Source organism: Rhineura floridana, chromosome 3, assembly GCF_030035675.1.
Source record: "Rhineura floridana isolate rRhiFlo1 chromosome 3, rRhiFlo1.hap2, whole genome shotgun sequence".
NCBI lineage: Eukaryota > Metazoa > Chordata > Lepidosauria > Squamata > Rhineuridae > Rhineura > Rhineura floridana.
In genome coordinates this window covers 185713809-185732585 of record NC_084482.1, presented here as the reverse complement: position 1 = coordinate 185732585, position 18777 = coordinate 185713809, and the positions used below count along the sequence as shown (strand labels likewise).

Here is an 18777-nt window from a genome sequence, read left to right as displayed (position 1 = left end):
CTCCAGGGGCCATAGGAGGTACTGGTGACCTCTGGCATACTGCACTGCAATAAGTAAGCTTTAGGGAGGGAAATGATACTCAGTGGCTAGGTGAAGTCATCAGGGAAACACTATGGTGATGGCAGTAGATCTTAAGAGACCAATGTGGTACAGGAGTGGATTGGACAGGGAGAAGCAAGGTCAGGATCAGTAATGGGAAGGGTTGGAGATGGGTTATGAAAAAAAGGAATGGAATTTCATTGCTGGACTTCCTCAGTAAGATCTGTGAATCTTTGCCCTGTCAATCCACCTGAGGTGCACTAAAAGTCCTCCACAACCTCCGCTCTGCAGTGGTTTCTTCCTCCACCCCTGTTAGCTATTCTTGGAAGGTAGCAAAAAGTATACTTCAGCTAAGGTCAATGTAGCAAAGGGAAAGGAAGAGAATTGCTTCCATTTGCTAGTGTCAGCTGTTAACGTTATCTTAATCAACCATAACAGGATCTTTAACTGAGAAATCCTAGACTCACATTACACTGGGACTAGAGATATACCGCTGCTATGCCCATGGAACAGTTGCCACACTCAATGCGTGGTGAGCCAGGGAAGGGAAGGGAAAAACACACAACCAGAAAATACAAAAATGGCATTAAAAATCCCTGGAAACACTGCCAGAGCCCACCAATCAGAAAAAAAAACATGCACACAGAGGATGAACTCAATACAACAGGGACGTGGTCCCCAGCACGTCTCCTGTATCACCACACACACAAGACAATATCACAGCTTCATCATTTTAACACCTCCAGTGGCACATCAGCAATGGTCCTGCTTCTGCAAATACCAGGAATCCCAGCACACAGAAGGTCGAATCTTCTTATGCTCCTCACAAACAACAGTTAACAAGCACAACAGTTAACAAGCACAACAGTTAACAAGCACAACAGTTAACAAGCACAACAGTTAACAAGCACAACAGTTAACAAGCACAACAGTTAACAAGCACAACAGTTAACAAGCACAACACACACATGGGATGGAAGGAGAAGATATACAACACAAGCACCCACAGGATGCCAGCAGAAAGCGCACACAGCCCTCCTGGACAAGGGTTCAAGATTCAGGGAGAAAAAGCCTTTTGCCAAACAGCTAAAGGGACCAGAACATACATAGGAAAGTGCCTCATACTGAGTCAGCCATTGGCCCATCTGGCTGAATATTGCTGATGTTGACTGGAGGCAGCTCTCTAGGGTTTCAGATAACGAGTCTCTCGGAGACCTATCTGGCATGTTGAGTATTGAACCTCAGTGATGCTCAATCATTGAGCTAGGGCCCTTTCCCAAAGGCACAGACTGACAGCAGCACCCTCCAGTGGCTCATTGCACCAGGCACTGCACCAGTGAGGCTCCTTCCCTTTTGCATTCCTGATGTTTTCTGTTTTCAAAAAACAAAGTCTGATAAAAAAGTAACGTGGAGGCAACGGGGGGACACTCACTCTGACCAACACTGCAAGCACCACTCAGCAGTTCCTTTACCACTTAGCCACAGTAGCAGACAGCATCAGATGCACAAATGGGATATTTCTCTTTCCCCAGTCTCAGATGCCATAACCCTTGAGGGGTTAAAGACAACAGTGGGTGTATTTTGCTGTTCATCAAGGTTTCACATGGTACTGCAACATCAAGTGATGACTCACATGTGCAGAACAGGTGTTGCAGACCAAACACCATGCACAGATCTTTCCTAACTTCTTGCAAATTTCAAACTTCTTGCAAATTTCAAACTTTTAAAGGGAATCATCTCAAAAGTTCAGCTGTCTGCAAGTCACTAAGTGATAACACATAAGAGTCATTAGACCAAAGTCCTGACCACTTAGCATACTCAGAAACTAGCCAAGGGCTGTGTACACACCATACATTTACAGCACATTGCTTTCTCCAAAGAAGCCCTGGAAATTGCAGTTTACCTCTCACAGAGCTACAGTTCCCAGCACCTATAACAAACTACAGTTCCCATGATTTTGGGGGGGATGTCATGTGCTCTGAATATATGGTGTATATTCAGCCAATATTTGGGTAAAGGAAGGGAGGGGGTTGTTTGTTGTTGGAGCAAATCAAGGCGCGGGGGAAGTTCCTCCCCTACTCATAATACTAGCCCTCAAGGTCACACAATTGATTCTCAATCAGGTTCAGACAAAAGAAAGCACTTATTTCCACAATAACAACACTTAATTTCTGGAATTCACAACCACAGATATGGCAACAGCCACACACACAAATGGATTGTGCAATCATATGAAGGGTAAGTATTAATCATGACAGCTGAACTGAACTTCCATGTTCAAAGACAGTTTACTTCTTATGCTGCGAACACCCAGGAAGGAAAGGCTGTTCCCAGAGGCATCTGCTTAGCCACTCCAAGAAACAGGATTCTGGACTAGCTGGACTGAAGGTCTGGTCCAGCCAGGCTCTTAAGATCCCTGCCCAGCCGAGGAAGTCACAGACCCAAGAGAAAGCAATGTGCGACATGGAACCATTCCATCGACCAACAGTCAAGAGTTACTGCTTAAGACTAAAAAAAGGAGATGAGGTGTAACCATATTGCACCATTCCATTTCAATCAATCTATTTACAGTCACATAGAAAATTCAGGATCCCTCCAGCTTCAAGGATAAAATAGCAATGCTGCAATGTGCAGCAGCTGACTGGTTTTATTAGTTCTCATAATTGTCTCTTATTAATTTGTACTCTGCATAATAAAATAAGCACTCACCTTCACAGTCTGTCCGGCTTCAGGACCATCCTGTAGATAAGAAGGGGGGGGGAGGAGATGGAGATAAGAGCAGCCAGTGAGCCTCTCCTGGGTATTCAAAAATATCGCCCATTAATAATTTAAATCCAATTTCATTGTGCATTAATTTATAGCACTCTCGTGGGTATGATTTGGCGCCAAAAGCATTTGGGAACAGACACCTTTCTATTTCAGGTCCTGATCAAATAGGAAAAGTTGGACAGGAGAGAAATAAACACTAGCACGTTTATTCCCCCAGCCCTTGCCATTTCATGTTGCAGATGATCCCAATCTTGGTGCTCATCAAGATTGATGGGTGCTTTTGTAAAATACAAGTTAGCTGTTGGCAGACAAAGTAGGGCAAATAGGCTGTCCCTGCACAAAAGGACTGAGGTTCCAGAGATGACCAGCGGATTCAGGGTGTTATTGTTTAGATATTATTTATTTAGATTTCTTACCCACCTTTCACCATGATATAATACAATACAATATTAAAATCAGTTAAAACAAAGCACTGTCAAGAGAATACGGTGGTTCCTTAAATATTTGGGTGATATTCAACAGTAATCCTAGGCCCCATCTGCACTATACATTTAAAGCAGTATCATATCACTTTAAACCGTCATGGCTTCCCCCAAAGAGTTCTGGGAACTGTAGTTTGTTAAGGGTGCTGAGAGTTGTTAGGAGACCCCTGTTTCCCCTCATGGAGCTACATTTCCCAGTTTCCTGGGAAGAGAGATTGATTGTTAAACCACCGTGTGAATTGTAGCTCTGTGAGGAGACTATGGGTCTCCTAGTAACTCTCAACTACAGTTCCCAGGATTCTTTGGGGGAAGCAATGACTGTTTAAAGTGATATGATACTGTTTAAATGTATAATCCAAATGGGACCTTACTCAGAGTAGACCCATTAAAGTTACTAAAGATAACTAACTTAGGTTCATTAATTTAAATGGTTCTCCTTTATGTAGCACTTAGTTGAATACAATCCTATATCTCAGATATCAGAGGCTCGGATAAAGAGGTGTGTCATCACCATCTCATGAAAACTACATAATGAAAGTGCCAGAAATACCTCTGTGGGGAGGGAATTCCATGGGGAGCTGCTACAGAGAATGCCCTCTTCCAGGCCATCACAGTCCCACATCAACCCCAGAGGGTGATGGCACTACCAAGAAGGCCAATTCTGCTGCCCTTAACACTCAAGAGGGTCTGCAGGGAAGATGGCAATCTTCCAGATATTTCGGGCCTAAATCATTTAGGGCTTTAAACACTAATGTAAGTACCTTGAATTGAATAAGGTTATTTGCCATTGTGCCCCAGAATCTAGACAAGGGTGTCATTTCAGTGGGAAGGGGAAAAGGGAATTCTGTAGAGAGACAAATTCCAAGCAGGTTTTAAAGACCCACTTTTAGTTAAATTCAGCCTTCCCCAACCTGGTGCACTCCAAATGTTTTAGACTACAACTCCCATCAGCCCCAGCTCACAGGTGCAAACAGGGGGCTATTGCACCCACTGCCATTATCCCTGACACCCACAAGTGTAATTCATTAATTTATTAAAATCTTTACCTCTTTATAAATCACCTCTTAGTCCCTTATGCTTTGAGGGTACAAGATCTCATGTATGGATGCATGCATATGCATAGGACTCTTGAATGCATGAAAGTCAGGCATGGTGTCAGCTAGCACAAGCCAGATCACCACTAGCCATGCATTCAGTGAAAGCCTGAAAGGCAGTAGCTGAGACTAATGGTGATGGAGATGTTGTGAACACACAGCCATCAATTACATGGCAAGGGCCAGTTGGTGCTTAGAGGGCTTATGCTAGTGACTAGAGCTGTTTGAGGCACTTCAGTCACATCAGGGGAGAGAAGGTACAAGGTGTGCTTTTGAGTCAGAATTGTGCTGGATTGCCTTTGAAGATCAAGTATTCAGTAGAGATGGGTGAGATGGCTTTTCTCCTGGAAAACCTGGGGAACTTCATAAGCCAATCTGGGGCTTCAGGATACTGTTGCCCTGGTCACATCTGCCCCAAAGCCATTCCCACCAAAACAGCCCCAAACACAATCCCCCTTCCTTTCCCTTCCCTTTGAGTGGTAGTGGCACAGAAGCTGTAGTGGCAACAACTGAAGAGGCAAAAGGGAAGCTCCACCATTCTCCCTCATCTGTGTCATTTTTTGTTGACCTGCTGCATTTAATACCTGATAGTAAAGATCAGTACCATATGTATCATTCTGTTGTTGTATATGTCCCCCTTTGCTACTGGATTACAGGACAAAGCTTCTTCAAACAGTAAAGCAGCCTTCCCCCAACCTGGTGCCCACCAGAAGTTATGGACTCAGTCCTATCCAGCACAGTTAATGGGAGTTGTAGTTCAAAACATCTGGAGGGCTCTAGGTTGGGGAAGATTGCTACAAAGAAGGCACAATGGAAGTATTCACTAACCTGAACTGAAATGGTAAGTGAAGTTCCACCAAAATGTTGCTCCACCACATTTCCAACCAGCTGTGTTGTGTGAAATAAGTCAGCCACTTCTTCAGGGTGCAGATCACGGAAGCGTTCCACGGGACGGAGAGGGCAAATGAGAACATCTGGTTTGTATAAAGTTAAGGCACAACTAACATATTGTTCCATCTCAAAACATTCAATTTCCTACAGAATTCTATATTCTCCTTCTGTATTTGCATAAGCATGTCATCACACAGCAGTTCCCTTGCCTGCCGACAGGTGGCACTGTGAACTACAGCATGATGACAGACTTCTGAGAGCTGTTGGGGCAACAGAGGAGGGACACAGAGGCAGACAGGTGTAAAAGGTGGGTCTGGGTGGCTTGATGAGCTCTAAAAGGAGGTGGATGGCAAGGGGGATTAGTGGGGGTAGGTGAAGCAAGCAGGGGCTCAGAATCTTTTGTGTGTTTGTATCCACATACTCACAAGTTCTGTGATATTGATGAGAACTCAGGGGAAGACATGGACACTCAGCACCTATGGAAAGAAGATCTATGTATTATTTGTCTGAACAAATTATTTGTTTGGTCGAGGACTCCATTTCAAACTTTTCAAGCTTCATAAATGGCAGCGTGAGCCTGAAAAGTCAGCTTTTGGAGGAATTTCACAATGCTCTGTGTGAAGTGTGATTAGTGTTGAAGACTTGGATAAAAAAAGATGAACGTTTTGAATAGCTGAGAACTCATTTAACACACATGTGCAGCATCCCCTTTTATATTCCAGTCAGAAGATGATCTTCTTGGAAAAATGACACTCATTTTTAAGCTTAGCCCACATTATGAGCTGAATAAATTCACATTCTGAACCAGGTGATTGTGAACTTTGATGACGTCACTATATACTGCTGTGACAAAGCAGTTGTATTAGACAACTTCCATAATCAAAGCTATAACTTCACAGGGCTTAAGCATGTTTTATTTATGTATGTATTTATTTATTAAATTTATAGCCTGCCCTTCCTCCCAGTAGGAGACCGGGGCGGCAAACAAAAACACTAAAAACACTCTTAAGACATCATAAAAACAGACTTTAAAATATATTAAAACAAAACATCTTTAAAACCATGTTAAAACAAAACATCTTTTAAATATCTCTTTTAAAAAGCTTTAAAAACATCTTTAAAAGCTATTCCAGCACAGACGCAAACTGGGATAAGGTCTCTTGTTGAAAGAGGAAGGTCTTCAGCAGGTGCTGAAAAGATAACAGAGATGGTGCCTGTCTAATATTTAAGGGGAAGGAATTCCAAAGAGTAGGTGGCACTACACTAAAGGTCCGCTTCCTATGTTGTCTGGAATGGAGCTTCTGATAAGATGGTATCTGCAGGAGACCCTCGCCTGCAGAGCATAGTGATTGACTGGTAAGATGATCTTTCAAGTATCCTGGTCCCAAGCTGTATAGGGCTTTGTACACCAAAACCAGAACCTAGAACTTAGCCCAATAGCTAAAGCGCAGCCAGTGCAATTCTTTCAGAGTGGGATGACATATTGGTGATACCCTGCCCCAGTGAGCAGTCGTGCTGCCACATTTTGCACCAGCTGCAGCTTCTGGACCAATCTCCAGGGCAGCTCCACACAGAGCGCATTATAGTAACCCAGCCTGGAAGTTACCAGTTCATGGACATCAATGGTTAGGCTATCCCGGTCTAGAAACAGCCACAGCTGTCTTACCAGCTGAAGCTGGTAAAAGGCACTCCTAGCCACTGAGGTCACCGAGGCTTCTAGGAACAAAGACGGATCCAGAAGCACCCCCAGACTATGGACCTGCTCTTTCAGAGGGAATATGACCTCATCCAAAGCAGGAAACTGTCCAGTTATCTGAACTCAGGAATGACCAACCCACAGTACCTCCATCTTGTTAGGATTCAGCTTCAGTTCATTGGCCCTCATCCAGTACACCACCGAGTCTAGGCACTAGTCAGGGCTTGCATGGCCCCTCTCGATTCAGATGTTACAGAGAAATAGAGCTGGCTATCATAAGTGTAATGCTGACACCTGCCCCAAAGCTCGTGATTACTGCTCCCAAGGGCTTTATATAGATGTTAAACAGCATCAGCATAGGGGACAAGATGGTACCCTGTCTCACCCCACAGCACAACTGCCAGGGGGCCAAAAGACAATTGCCCAATGCTATTGCCTGAAAAAACCCTGGAGATAGGATCAGAACCACTGTAAAACAGTGCCTCCAATACCCATCTCACCAAGTTGGCTCAGAAGATGCTGCACCCCAGGCACAAGGGGAGTTAGATCAGGGAGAGGAGTCAGATGAGGACCAGGTCCCTGGGGACGCTGTGGGGGGGGGCTCTGTCAGCCTGCAGACTTCCTCGTCCATCCCTCCTGTCGAAGCAGATCCTGCCCCGTCTGCGAGTTCCCTGCCTGAGCCATTGGGAAGTGACCTTTCATGCACAGCAACCCCACCCATGCCGGAATCCCCACCTGGCACTTCAAACGCTTCCCTGCCAACCAGCTCCCCGCTCCCTGAGGTCGTGCCATCTCCTAGCAAACTCCCACCATTGGATGGGTCATCGGAGGCTCGCCCCCCCTCACCCTATGCAAGAAGGTGAGAGAAGCAGGACTCTCAGAGGATGGAACTGCGGAGGAGCCGTTGGTTATGGGCAAAGACCTTCTCTACTTAAGCAGGTGCCCACCCAGACTCTAGTGCTGAGTCAGCTCTCCTCACACGCTGCAGAGACTGCTTAGTTAGACTAGTTAAGGCAAGTAGTGAGTCAGAGCAGACAGGTGTATAAAGCGTACTGCTTTGGATGTACGCATCACACTAATAAAACGAGAATTAAACCAAGCCTCTCCTCCATCTCGTGTCTCAGGCTCTGGGCAAGACATCTTGACTCAGCCACCACTTTCCTTCACCGATGCTCCCATGACCGAACCCCAACCTGGGATACCACCCCCGAGCCTTTCCTGCCCTGCATGTCAGCCCTGCCATTCCGGCAGCCAGGACTTCATGCAAGAGCTTCAGGTGATGCAACAGTTGTTGAAGGAACAGTTGGAGAGGGCGAAGGTGACTATAAGAGAGTGGCAGATCAACATTGACAGGAGGGGCCCGTAATCCATGTGGGAGGCACAGTGTGGCTGTCCATGCATTATCTGCCTACACAGGTGCGTTGCCATAAGCTGGAGGACCAAAAGGTGGGCCCCTTTGAAGTCGAGGCACAGATCAATCCAGTGGCTTTTCACTTGAGGCTGCCTCCTTCCTTCAAGATACATCCAGTGTTTCATCACTCCCTAATTACCCTGGAGCATCTCCCAATCCCCACAGAGAGCCAGAGGTGCCTCCGCCCCCCCATAGTGGTGAATGGGCAAGAGGAATATGAGGTGGAGCAGATTTTGGACGCATGGAAGCGCCGAGGGCAGCCTCCAGCCTCCACTGGAAGGGGTACGATCAGTCAGAGTGTTCGTGGAAATCAGCTGATGATGTCCATGTGCCAGATTTGGTGAGAGAGTTCCATGATACTTACCCGGACAAGCCCAAGCCTAGGGGTGAAGGGAGATGGTGCATGGAGGGGGGATGATGTTGCACCCCAGGCACAAGGGGAGTTAGATCAGGAAGGAGTCAGATGAGGATGAGGTCCCTGGGGACACTGTAGGAGGGGGGGCTCTGTCAGCCCGCAGACTTCCTCTCCCATTCCTCCTGTCATGGCAGATCCCGCCCTGTCTGTGAGTTTCCCGCCTGAGCCATTGGGAAGCGACCCTTCGTGTACACCAACCCCGCCTGCACCAGAATCCCCACCTGGCACTTCAAACGCTTCCCCACCAACCAGCTTCCCGCTCCCTGAGGTCACGCTGTCACCTAGCAACCCCCCACTGTCAGATGGGTCATTGGAGGCTCAGCCCCCTCAGCCCCCTCACCCCATGCAAGAAGGTGCAAGAAGCGGGACTCTCAGAGGGTGAAACTGCAGAAGGGCCGTTGGTTACGGGAGAAGACCTTCCCTACTTAAGCAGGTGCCCACCCAGACTCTAGTGCTGAGTCAACTCTCCCCACACACTGCAGAGACTGCTTAGTTAGACTAGTTAGGGCAAATAGTGAGTCAGAGCAGACAGGTATATGAAGCGCACTGCTTTGGATGTAACCATCACACTAACAAAATGAGAATTAAACCAAGCCTCTCCTCCATCTCGTGTCTTGGGCTCTGGGCAGGACAGAAGAATACCATGGTTAATGGTATCAAAAGCCGCTGAGAGATCAAATAAGAATAACAAGGTCACATTCCCCCTGTCCTGCTGATAAAGGTCATCAGGCCGATTCAGTCCCATAACCAAGCCTGAACCCAGATTGGAATGGGTCAAGATAATTTGTTTCATCCAACAGTACTTGCAATTGCTGCACCACTATCCTCTCAATCACCTTCTAAAAAGTGGGGTATTTGTAACCGGGCAGTAGTTGTCACAAACCATGGGTTCAGGGTGGTCTTTGTTAGCAGCGATCAGATCACCACAGGGTTGCCAGGTCCATGGCCTGAGACTGATCCTGTATCTTTAGGAGAAGAGAAGGTCAGCCAATTGCAGGTGTTCTTGCAACTCTGTAATGGGAAAAACCACAAGGTGGAATTCTCCCTCCCCCCTGCACAACTTTTAAAGATACAGGAGACCTCTTGGAGGCTGGGCCTGGCAACCTATAGCTCTATAGTGGCTTGTAGCCAGTAATTGATTCAATTTGCAAATGATAATATATTTTGGTCATATAACTGTAATTTCTGGAGCACACAGCTTGAGGGCCCTCATTTCATAATTAGGATTTTTGTTGCTGTGACACATTTCAGGTACCATAATTAGGAACATTTGGTCTCTTAAGAATGGGTTCCTTACAGTACATTCCTGCAAGGGTCTACTCAGAGGTAAGTCCCATTGAGTTAAATGGAGCTTACTCCCAAGTAAGTTGATGAAAGATTGAAACCTTACACCATAATCCTATACACATCTACTTGGAAGTAAGTCTTACTGTGTTCAGTGTGAGGGGGTTACTCCCTAGTAAATATGTTTAAGATTGCATTATTTCAATGCAATCCTAAGCATGTCAACTCAGAAGTCCCAGTGGAGATTATTCCAAGGTAAGTGTGAACAGGATTGCAACCTCAGTTTAAAAACAGGGTGAGCATTGGATTTGGATGAATCCCAAATCAAGGACTGAAGGAGGCTGCTTATGACAGATTCAGGGCTTATTCAAGCAGAAAGAGGATCTTTCCAAAGGACTCTGAACTGAAACAGAGACCTCCGAAGAGATTTAGGGCAATCTAGATTTTTTTAAAAAAGTACAGGTATTGTGTTTTTAAAAACCAAAGGATTTCTCCCCAGGCTTGCCGTATAAGGAAATCATCAGAGTGGGCAGAGGAGAGATAGAGAGCTCTTTTGTGATTGGCTGGCCTGGTTTCTAATCAGAGTGTATTATTTTACTAAAGCTCTCCAAATACAGTGCTTTGAGGAAGGAAAGTTGAAGCAATGTTTCACTTTGGTTCTTGTCTGCTCTCTGCTCATTCCTAGTTCTGCTAGTGGCACTTGGATGGAAAATTCACCTTCTGCTTCTTTGTCCACTCCTGTCAAATCAGCTTTGCAGTCATTTTCTCTGGTTTTTGTTTTGGTCTGTTGAGCAGAACAAGCCTAAAGCTGTCTCCCCACACCTTCATAGTAAGTCCCTAGCCCCTGCGTCCAACCTTCTGAAATTTTTCAGGTTACATTCCTAGGGGTACCTATGTTATATTGCATTTTCTCAATAAAATCACCGCCCACAAAACCACATGGAGAGAACCAAATCTCTTTTAGCTCTCCCTAAAAATCAACTTTAAAGACTCCTTGATCACAAAAAACTCTGGACCAATTTCTCTGTAATTTAGCATTTTCTTGCCTGGGGTATCTTTCTTATTTTTATAGCAATTGCCAACAAAACAACAGGAGAGATTAAGTAAAAAAAAATGTTTAGCCACCACAAAGCTCTAAAGGAAAAGCAGTGCAGGTATCCTTCTGAAATTTGGCAGGATTCATTTTTCAGAAGGGGCTAACAATTCTGCAAATTTCATCCAGCTCTCCCAATCAATCAATCAATCAATCAATCAATCAATCAATCAATCAATCAATCAATCCAACAACAACAACAACAACAACAACAACAACAACAACAACAACAACAACAACAACAACAACAACAACAACAACAACAACAACAACAACAACAACAACAACAACAACAACAACAACAACAACAACAACAACAACAACAACAACAACAACAACAACAACAACAACAACAACAACAACAACAACAACTGTTATAAATGTTTTTTTTTTTAAAAAAAATAAAGGTATCCATCACAAAAACCTCTGGATCTATTTGTCTGTAATTTGAAATGTTTAATCTACATAGCAGATAATTTTCTGTGTAATAGTGAAGAGAGAAGGAAAAAAGATTGGTTTTTCCAAACTGGAACTCCGATTCAGGCTCCAATTGAATTGAAAAGCCTCCAAAGCACTCTGGACCAAATTGGGCTGTTTTTTGAAGTGCCAAATTGGGGACTAAACCAAAATGTGTGGTTGATGAACACCCCTAGTTTAAAATGCTTTCTAGGGCTGCAATCCTATGGCTGCTTATCCTGAAGTAAGAACATAGTGAACTTACTTTGGGTCATGGATGTGTAGGATTGCTTTGTAAAGTATCTGGGGCATGCTGATGTATATTTTAGCTGAGGAGATATTAGAAAGCAATAAGTTTATTTTCTGATGGGATTTCTTTTTCTTTTCTGTGAAGTTATCCCTCTGCCTCGAGCAAAAGGAGCTGCAGGGCTTAATAAAGCTCCAGTAATTTATTTGCAAGTCTTTCCAGTGTACTGTAGAAAGTGCCTTCAAAAATGATGCTATTGGTTGAAGTGAGAGCCTAAGGTGAAAGCAGGAATCTTGCACTGCACTCCTGATTTCCATACCAGGAATAAAGAAATAGGAAAACTAATTAATTTTGCTCATAAAGAAGGGAAATTCATGTCAACACTAAAAAATAACCCAGGAAGAAATACATTTGTTTAATCCAAGTTCATTTTTCAAAAAGAAAGAAGGGAAATCTTTACCTCAGGCTATCTAACACTTAAGTAGATAATTACCCTTCTTCTGCAATACTGCTTTATTATTATGGGTCAGTGAACCATTTAGAAATCAAGAATATATTTTTAGTTACCTCTAGCAAAATAGTGCCTAATATTCAGTTTCCTTCTCCTCCCCCCCCTTTAATGTCTTACAGAGTTCTACCCCAACTCCTTCATTTCCTGCATCCTCGGCTTTATAAATGTTATAGCATTACAATCTCAACAGGGGACAGGATGAACTCTCATCCATTTCAAATTTCGTATTTCTAAGTGGTTTCCAAGCCCCGGGGGGGGGGGGAATGAATATGACAGAAAATTCACTTGTTTCCTAGGGATGGGTGAATCAATCCATTTCCTGTCCATGCCACTTTTTTCTTTTTGGATATACCCATTCCATTTCCACATGGAAATGTGGAAATTTTTAAAATTCAAAATGAAAATTCATATTTAGATGTAATTAAGCAATCTGCTCCTTCCCCCTCAGCCCTCTGTGTCAAAGTCACAGCCCTTCCCATTTAGCAATGTCCCCTGGCCCTCAGGAGAGACATTTTGCAAGGGCTTAGAGAGCTGCTATGGGGAGGAAGGAACAGGAAACTTACCTTCCACCCATCTCCCTCTTCTGGCATTTCTCTGTTAGCAGTCAGCATGACTTGCATTTTATGTGATTCCCATAGATGGCAGGTATAACAGGACAGGAATGGGTTAACAACAACAGTTAACCAGACTCCAGTTGCATAAGGTTTACAGCTGCAGCTAATCACAGCAATTAAGCTTAGGGGCATAAAAGAACAAAGGGTGGCTGCAGCAAAGTGTGGGGGTGATGAAGGAGTCGTATGCGGAAGGTGCTATTGTGTTTATGTATGCTGAGAATGCTATTCGTGCTTTGCAAGTAAAGCTTCTCCTTAACAAAGCTGTGGCAGTCTATCTGGTGTCTTATTGCTTCTACAACCGGGCTACTGGGCTACTCGTCTCTTTCTACAACTGGGTAACTGCACTTTCTTATGCTTCCAACAACGGGTTATGGGCCCAGGATCCTAAGCGTGAAAGCCCAGGATCCTAAGCGTGAAAGCCCAGGATCCTAAGCGTGAAAGCCCAGATCCGAAGTGTGAAAGCCCAGATCTGAAGCGTGAAAGCCCAGCTGCAAAGCCTGAAGTGCAGCCAGTACTGGAGAGCTGCAAGGTAAGGCAAGCACCGCAACTCCTTCAAAGTAAGAGGCGAGAATGGCAACGCCAATGTCCTACACGTCCGGAATGCTGCTTGAGCGGCTCAGTGACTCTAACTATCTTAGTTGGAGAGTGAAAATGCAGATGCTGCTGATCCGTGAAGATTTATGGCACGTTATAGAGGATGAAATGCCGGACGACCCCACAGATGAATGGATTCGCCAAGATCAAAAGGCGAGAGCCACAATAATACTTGGTGTGCATGATTCTCAGCTAATAAACGTGAGAAACACAGAAACAGCCAAGGAAGTTTGGGAGGCGCTGCAAAGTGTTCATATTCAGACGACTGCAGGAAGCAAAGTGCTACTCTCGAGAAAATTGTTCCAGACGCGTCTCAAAGAAGGTGTGAGTATGCATGCTCACATACAAACTATACGTAGTCTGTTTGCACAGCTACAGGATAGAGAAGTTATATTTGCTGAACAATTACAAGTTTATTTGTTACTTTCTTCATTGGACAATTCTTATGATGGCATGGTTTCTACATTAGAGACTATGAGAGACGAAGAGTTAACCATGCAGTATGTTTCCTGTAAACTGCTCCAAGAGGCGGAGAGGAGAGCTGAAAGTAAAATGCAACACGCCGTCGCTGAACCCTCAAAGACCAAAGACAAAGAGAAAGCCTACGCAGCAAGAAAATGCTACAGATGTGGATCTACCACCCATCTTCGTAAAGACTGTAAAGCACACAGCAAAACAGAGAAAGACAAGGACAGTATGTCTATATGGGTTGTAACGAACAACAACAAGTGTGAAAAGACAAACAACTCCGTTTGGGTTATCGATTTGGGGGCCACAACTTTCCTCTGTAACACAAAAGAACAATTTAAAGTTCTTACTTCAACCAGCGAGAACATTTATTTAGCTGACGGGACGAAATTGGAGGTACAGGGTAAAGGCATTGTATTTGTAGAATGTTTGCAAACTACTCTAACCAATGTGCTTTATGCTCCCCAAATGGAAACAAACATTATGTCTGTGTCTGCATTGAACAGAATGCATTATGATGTTATGTTTACTGAGGGAAAATGTACTATCAGTAGAAAAGGAAAAGTGCAGGCACAAGGCTATTTAAAGAATGCACTCTATGTTATAGAGATAAACCCAAAAGCTAAAGTTAAGGCGGTAATGAATAAACCAATCCATGAAGGATGTATCCACAATTACCATAATAAATTAGGACATGCAAGCTATTCCACATTGCAATTAATGCCCAAGCATAGTGCTGATATAAGTTTTAAAACTTGTAAACTATTTCTAGAATGTACAATATGCAAGGAAATGAAAGCTGAGGCTGTTCCTAAAAACAAAAGCAGTGAATGTAAAGCAAGTAGACCTTTTGAATTACTCAGTATGGATCTAGCCGGTCCATTTCCCAAGTCAAAAGGAGGGGCAAGATTTTATCTTGTGTTAGTAGACCACTTTACGAGATACAGCTTTGTATATCTGTTAAAAACAAAAGCTGAAGCTGAGAGCAACTGACGTCATTTCATTAAGTGGGTGGAAGCCAAGCATCAAGTTAAGGTAGCACAGCTACATTCAGACAGAGGTGGGGAATTTCTATCCAGCTCTTTACAGCGCTACCTTAAGGAAAGAGGCATTAAGCACTCTCTCACAGCCAGCTGGTCTCCTCATCAGAACGGGATAGCGGAAAACAAAAACAAATGTTTGCAAAACATGATGCGTTCTATGCTACAAGGCAGCAGTTTATCTCAAGGGTTTTGGGGTGAGGCTGTTATGTATGCGAACCACTTGATTAATAGACTGTTATCTCAAGCTGTTAACATGACTCCTTATGAAATGTTGTATAAAAAGAAACCAAAGCATGCACACTTGAAAACTTTCGGTGAAGTTTGTTGGGCGCGTGTACCTGACATCAAAAACAAAACTGAGGTATTGTCAGGCCCAGGATGAGACTCAGGAACCAGACCAGAGGTTGTAAGTAATTCGTGTTTTATTAGGGTAATGTCCAAACAAAGAGTGCGTCTTCTCATGAAGCAATACAGGGATACAGGTCCTGCGGCATTGGGAGAAAGTTGACAGAGCAAGGGGCTGCTTCCCGCCTGTTCTTTAAGAAGGGGCCAAACGGGCGCGCAACCTTTCGCTCCTCCTTAACTGCCCCTCAGGTACTGCCCGCCTTCCCCCCCTTCTCTCCTGCCTTTTCAGCTGTCTACGTGTGCGCGATGAGGGGGGAAGCATCACCCCCTCCTCTTCTGAAGTTTCCGATTCCACTATGGAGGATAGGGGAGGAGCTGATAGTAAACTGTCTCTCCGCTTTTCTGCTGTGGTCAGCCCTCCCTCTTGCTCTGAGCTGCGGAGAAGGGGAGGCGTGAGAATGTCCAGGGAGGATTCTGAAACTCCAGAGCTCTCAGGCTCCCCGTTGCTAGGCGACCCTATCACTGGCATTTCCTCTGTTTCGTCTTCACTCCAAAGGGGGTAAGTTCCTCCCCCTTCCCTCTGCCATCCATCTGAATCCTCTTCTCCCAACTCCCCGGGACCCTGCCTCTCGACAGGTATCATGGGTTAAAGGAATAATCCTTGGGTATGAACGTATGGCATACAGGGTGTGGTTACTCCGTTCTCACACAGTGGTCTCAAGCCGGAAGGTTACTTGTAAGAAACCCTTTGTACAAAGGAAATATGTAGTGACCCCAGAACACAAGGTAGAACAAAAGGAAGACCTAGTCTATTTGGGGAATGGTTATACAGTAGATAAGCCGCAACACTTTTACTCAGAGGTAGAACAGGTCGAGCAACCTGAAGTAAAAGAAACGGTTCAGGACTGTAACATAGAGATTACAGCAATGCCCAACAGCCCTCTTACTCCTCAAGTAAAACAAGAGGCAGCTGTAATAGAAGAGGGGGGTGAGACCAGCCAGACAGCAGTTACTGAACTGCGTAGGTCACAGAGAGCTAACCTAGGCAAACCTCCTCATAGATTCAAAATAGCTACAATACAAACCAGCCAGAACAATAACGAACCTGTACAGGAAGACGATGACGTTGATGAATGGACCCATCAAGATTATGAACAATGGTTGCAAATGTTAGATGGAGATAGTGACTAGAAACTCCAGATACTAAAGGGAACAGAAAGATATTCTAGTCTTGATCTAACATGTGTAAACTAAACAGAGTCAAACTAACTACTGTATGCAACATGTATAATGTATACTATGTATTATATGTATGTATGTGTAAACTGGAACCTGCATCGTACAGTAATCAAACTGAAATACAAGGGTGGGGAATGTTAGCAGTCAGCATGACTTGCATTTTATGTGATTCCCATAGATGGCAGGTATAACAGGACAGGAATGGGTTAACAGGACAGGAATGGGTTAACAACAACAGTTAACCAGACTCCAGTTGCATAAGGTTTACAGCTGCAGCTAATCAGAGCAATTAAGCTTAGGGGCATAAAAGAACAAAGGGTGGCTGCAGCAAAGTGTGGGGTGATGAAGGAGTCCTATGCGGAAGGTGCTATTGTGTTTATGTATGCTGAGAACGCTATTCGTGCTTTGCAAGTAAAGCTTCTCCTTAACAAAGCTGTGGCAGTCTATCTGGTGTCTTATTGCTCCTACAACCGGGCTACTGGGCTACTCGCCTCTTTCTACAACTGGGTAACCGCACTTTCTTCTGCTTCCAACATTCTCTACATCCAATCTTACGTGTTTCGTACAAATGTAGATTCCATCTGCACTATACATTTAAACAGAGCTTGGAAGATTACTTTTAAAAAGTAATAAAATACAGTTACAATTACATGGCCACAAAATGTAGTAATTACCATTACAATTACTCTGAAAGTAACTGATTACTTTTTCTCAAAAGCAATCACTACAATTACATTTCAGTTACTTTTTAAAACAAAACACAAGGTGCTGGTCTTGGCTGCTGCACATCTAAGCAGCCTAAAACAACATTAAAAATAAACACACACATACAGAGGTAGTAGAATAATTCTTTTTATCCATAAAATAGCAATGGTGGTCTCTCTGCTGCTAAGGGAGGTGGGAAGGGAGGCAGAGGCCACTACACCGATCTTTGCACATCAAACCAAATGCACCCCCCCACTCAGCCAGCCAGCATAATCTCTCTCACTTAGCCAACTCCCGGACCCTGCCCTGCCACCAACTAAGGGACACTCACCCAAATGAACATTTTCCCCTGAGATGCAAAAACGTTAAAATACTGCAAATGCAGCACAGTAGCCAGAGAGGGTGGTGGAGGTCACTTTGTGTGCCAAGTGCAAACACAGTATTAACACACACACACACACACACACACACACACACACACACACACACACACGTCGTCTTTCACCTCCACCATCATCTTTATCTCCATTCTGCTGCTGCCTCCTTCTCCTTTATCAATGTTTTTCCTCTCCAGCTTCTTTTCCCCTCCACTTCATTCTTCACCACCACCATCCATTTTTTAAAACAATTGTATTCTCCACTCTACCCAGTCTCACTCTCCACCTCCTTCCTCGTCACCTCCTACCCACCCACAGAGCATGAGCGAAGAGCGACGCTGCGCAGAAGCCCAGTTTGAGGCACATGATCTTCATCCACAAATCAGAGAAGCAGAAGACCTCACCTGCTTTCCTCCCCCCAAGTAATGCTCAAAAGTAATGCTGGAAACATTACAATTACTCCACAAAAGTAATAAAATTACTCCTAGTTCTATTACAATCAAAATGTAAAGGAATTACCCACTCGTTCCTCAAAAAAGTAATGAATTACAAGTAATTTGTTACTTGTAACGAATTACTTCCAAGCTCTGCATTTAAAGCAGTATCATCCCACTTTAAACAGTCATGACTTTCCCCAAGGAAAGTTCCTGGGAACTGAAGTTTGTTAAGAGTGCTGAGAGATGTTAGAAGACCCCTATTCCCCTTCACAGAGCTACAGGGTTCCCTAGAAAGAGAGACTGATTGCTAAACCACTCTCTGCATTGTAGCTCTGTGAGGGGAACAAGGAGTATAGAATACATATTAATAAGATGAATTAGTAGTTTCTAGGAGGTTAATTCTGCTTCAACCACTTCAGACAACACCCAGGAACTTGCTTATGGGCTGTCAGCAGTAGAAATAATATCCAAGGCAGCATATTCATGTTGACAATTGAGATTCTTCGTTATTGTGACATTTTTCAAATTAGTCCCCTGGCCATATCTGCTTTAAATTCCCTTATTAAT

The 18777-nt window shown here is 44.2% G+C and overlaps 1 protein-coding gene across 18 annotated transcripts in view; it reads right to left on the bottom strand.

Moving 5' to 3' along the window:
- FHIT (fragile histidine triad diadenosine triphosphatase) overlaps positions 1–18777 on the bottom strand; it is a 1850166-nt gene that overhangs the window by 416452 nt on the left and 1414937 nt on the right. For 12 of the 18 annotated variants that reach the window (XM_061618744.1, XM_061618747.1, XM_061618746.1 and 9 more), the window contains 2 exons: positions 5213–5358; positions 2749–2778 (listed from right to left, as the gene is read on the bottom strand). In XM_061618744.1, the coding sequence (XP_061474728.1) occupies positions 2749–2778; positions 5213–5358 (176 nt within the window). Of the gene's footprint in view, positions 1–2748; positions 2779–5212; positions 5359–5700; positions 5752–18777 lie in introns of all 18 variants that reach the window. The other 6 variants (XR_009761542.1, XM_061618756.1, XM_061618740.1 and 3 more) reach the window with 1 other exon arrangement.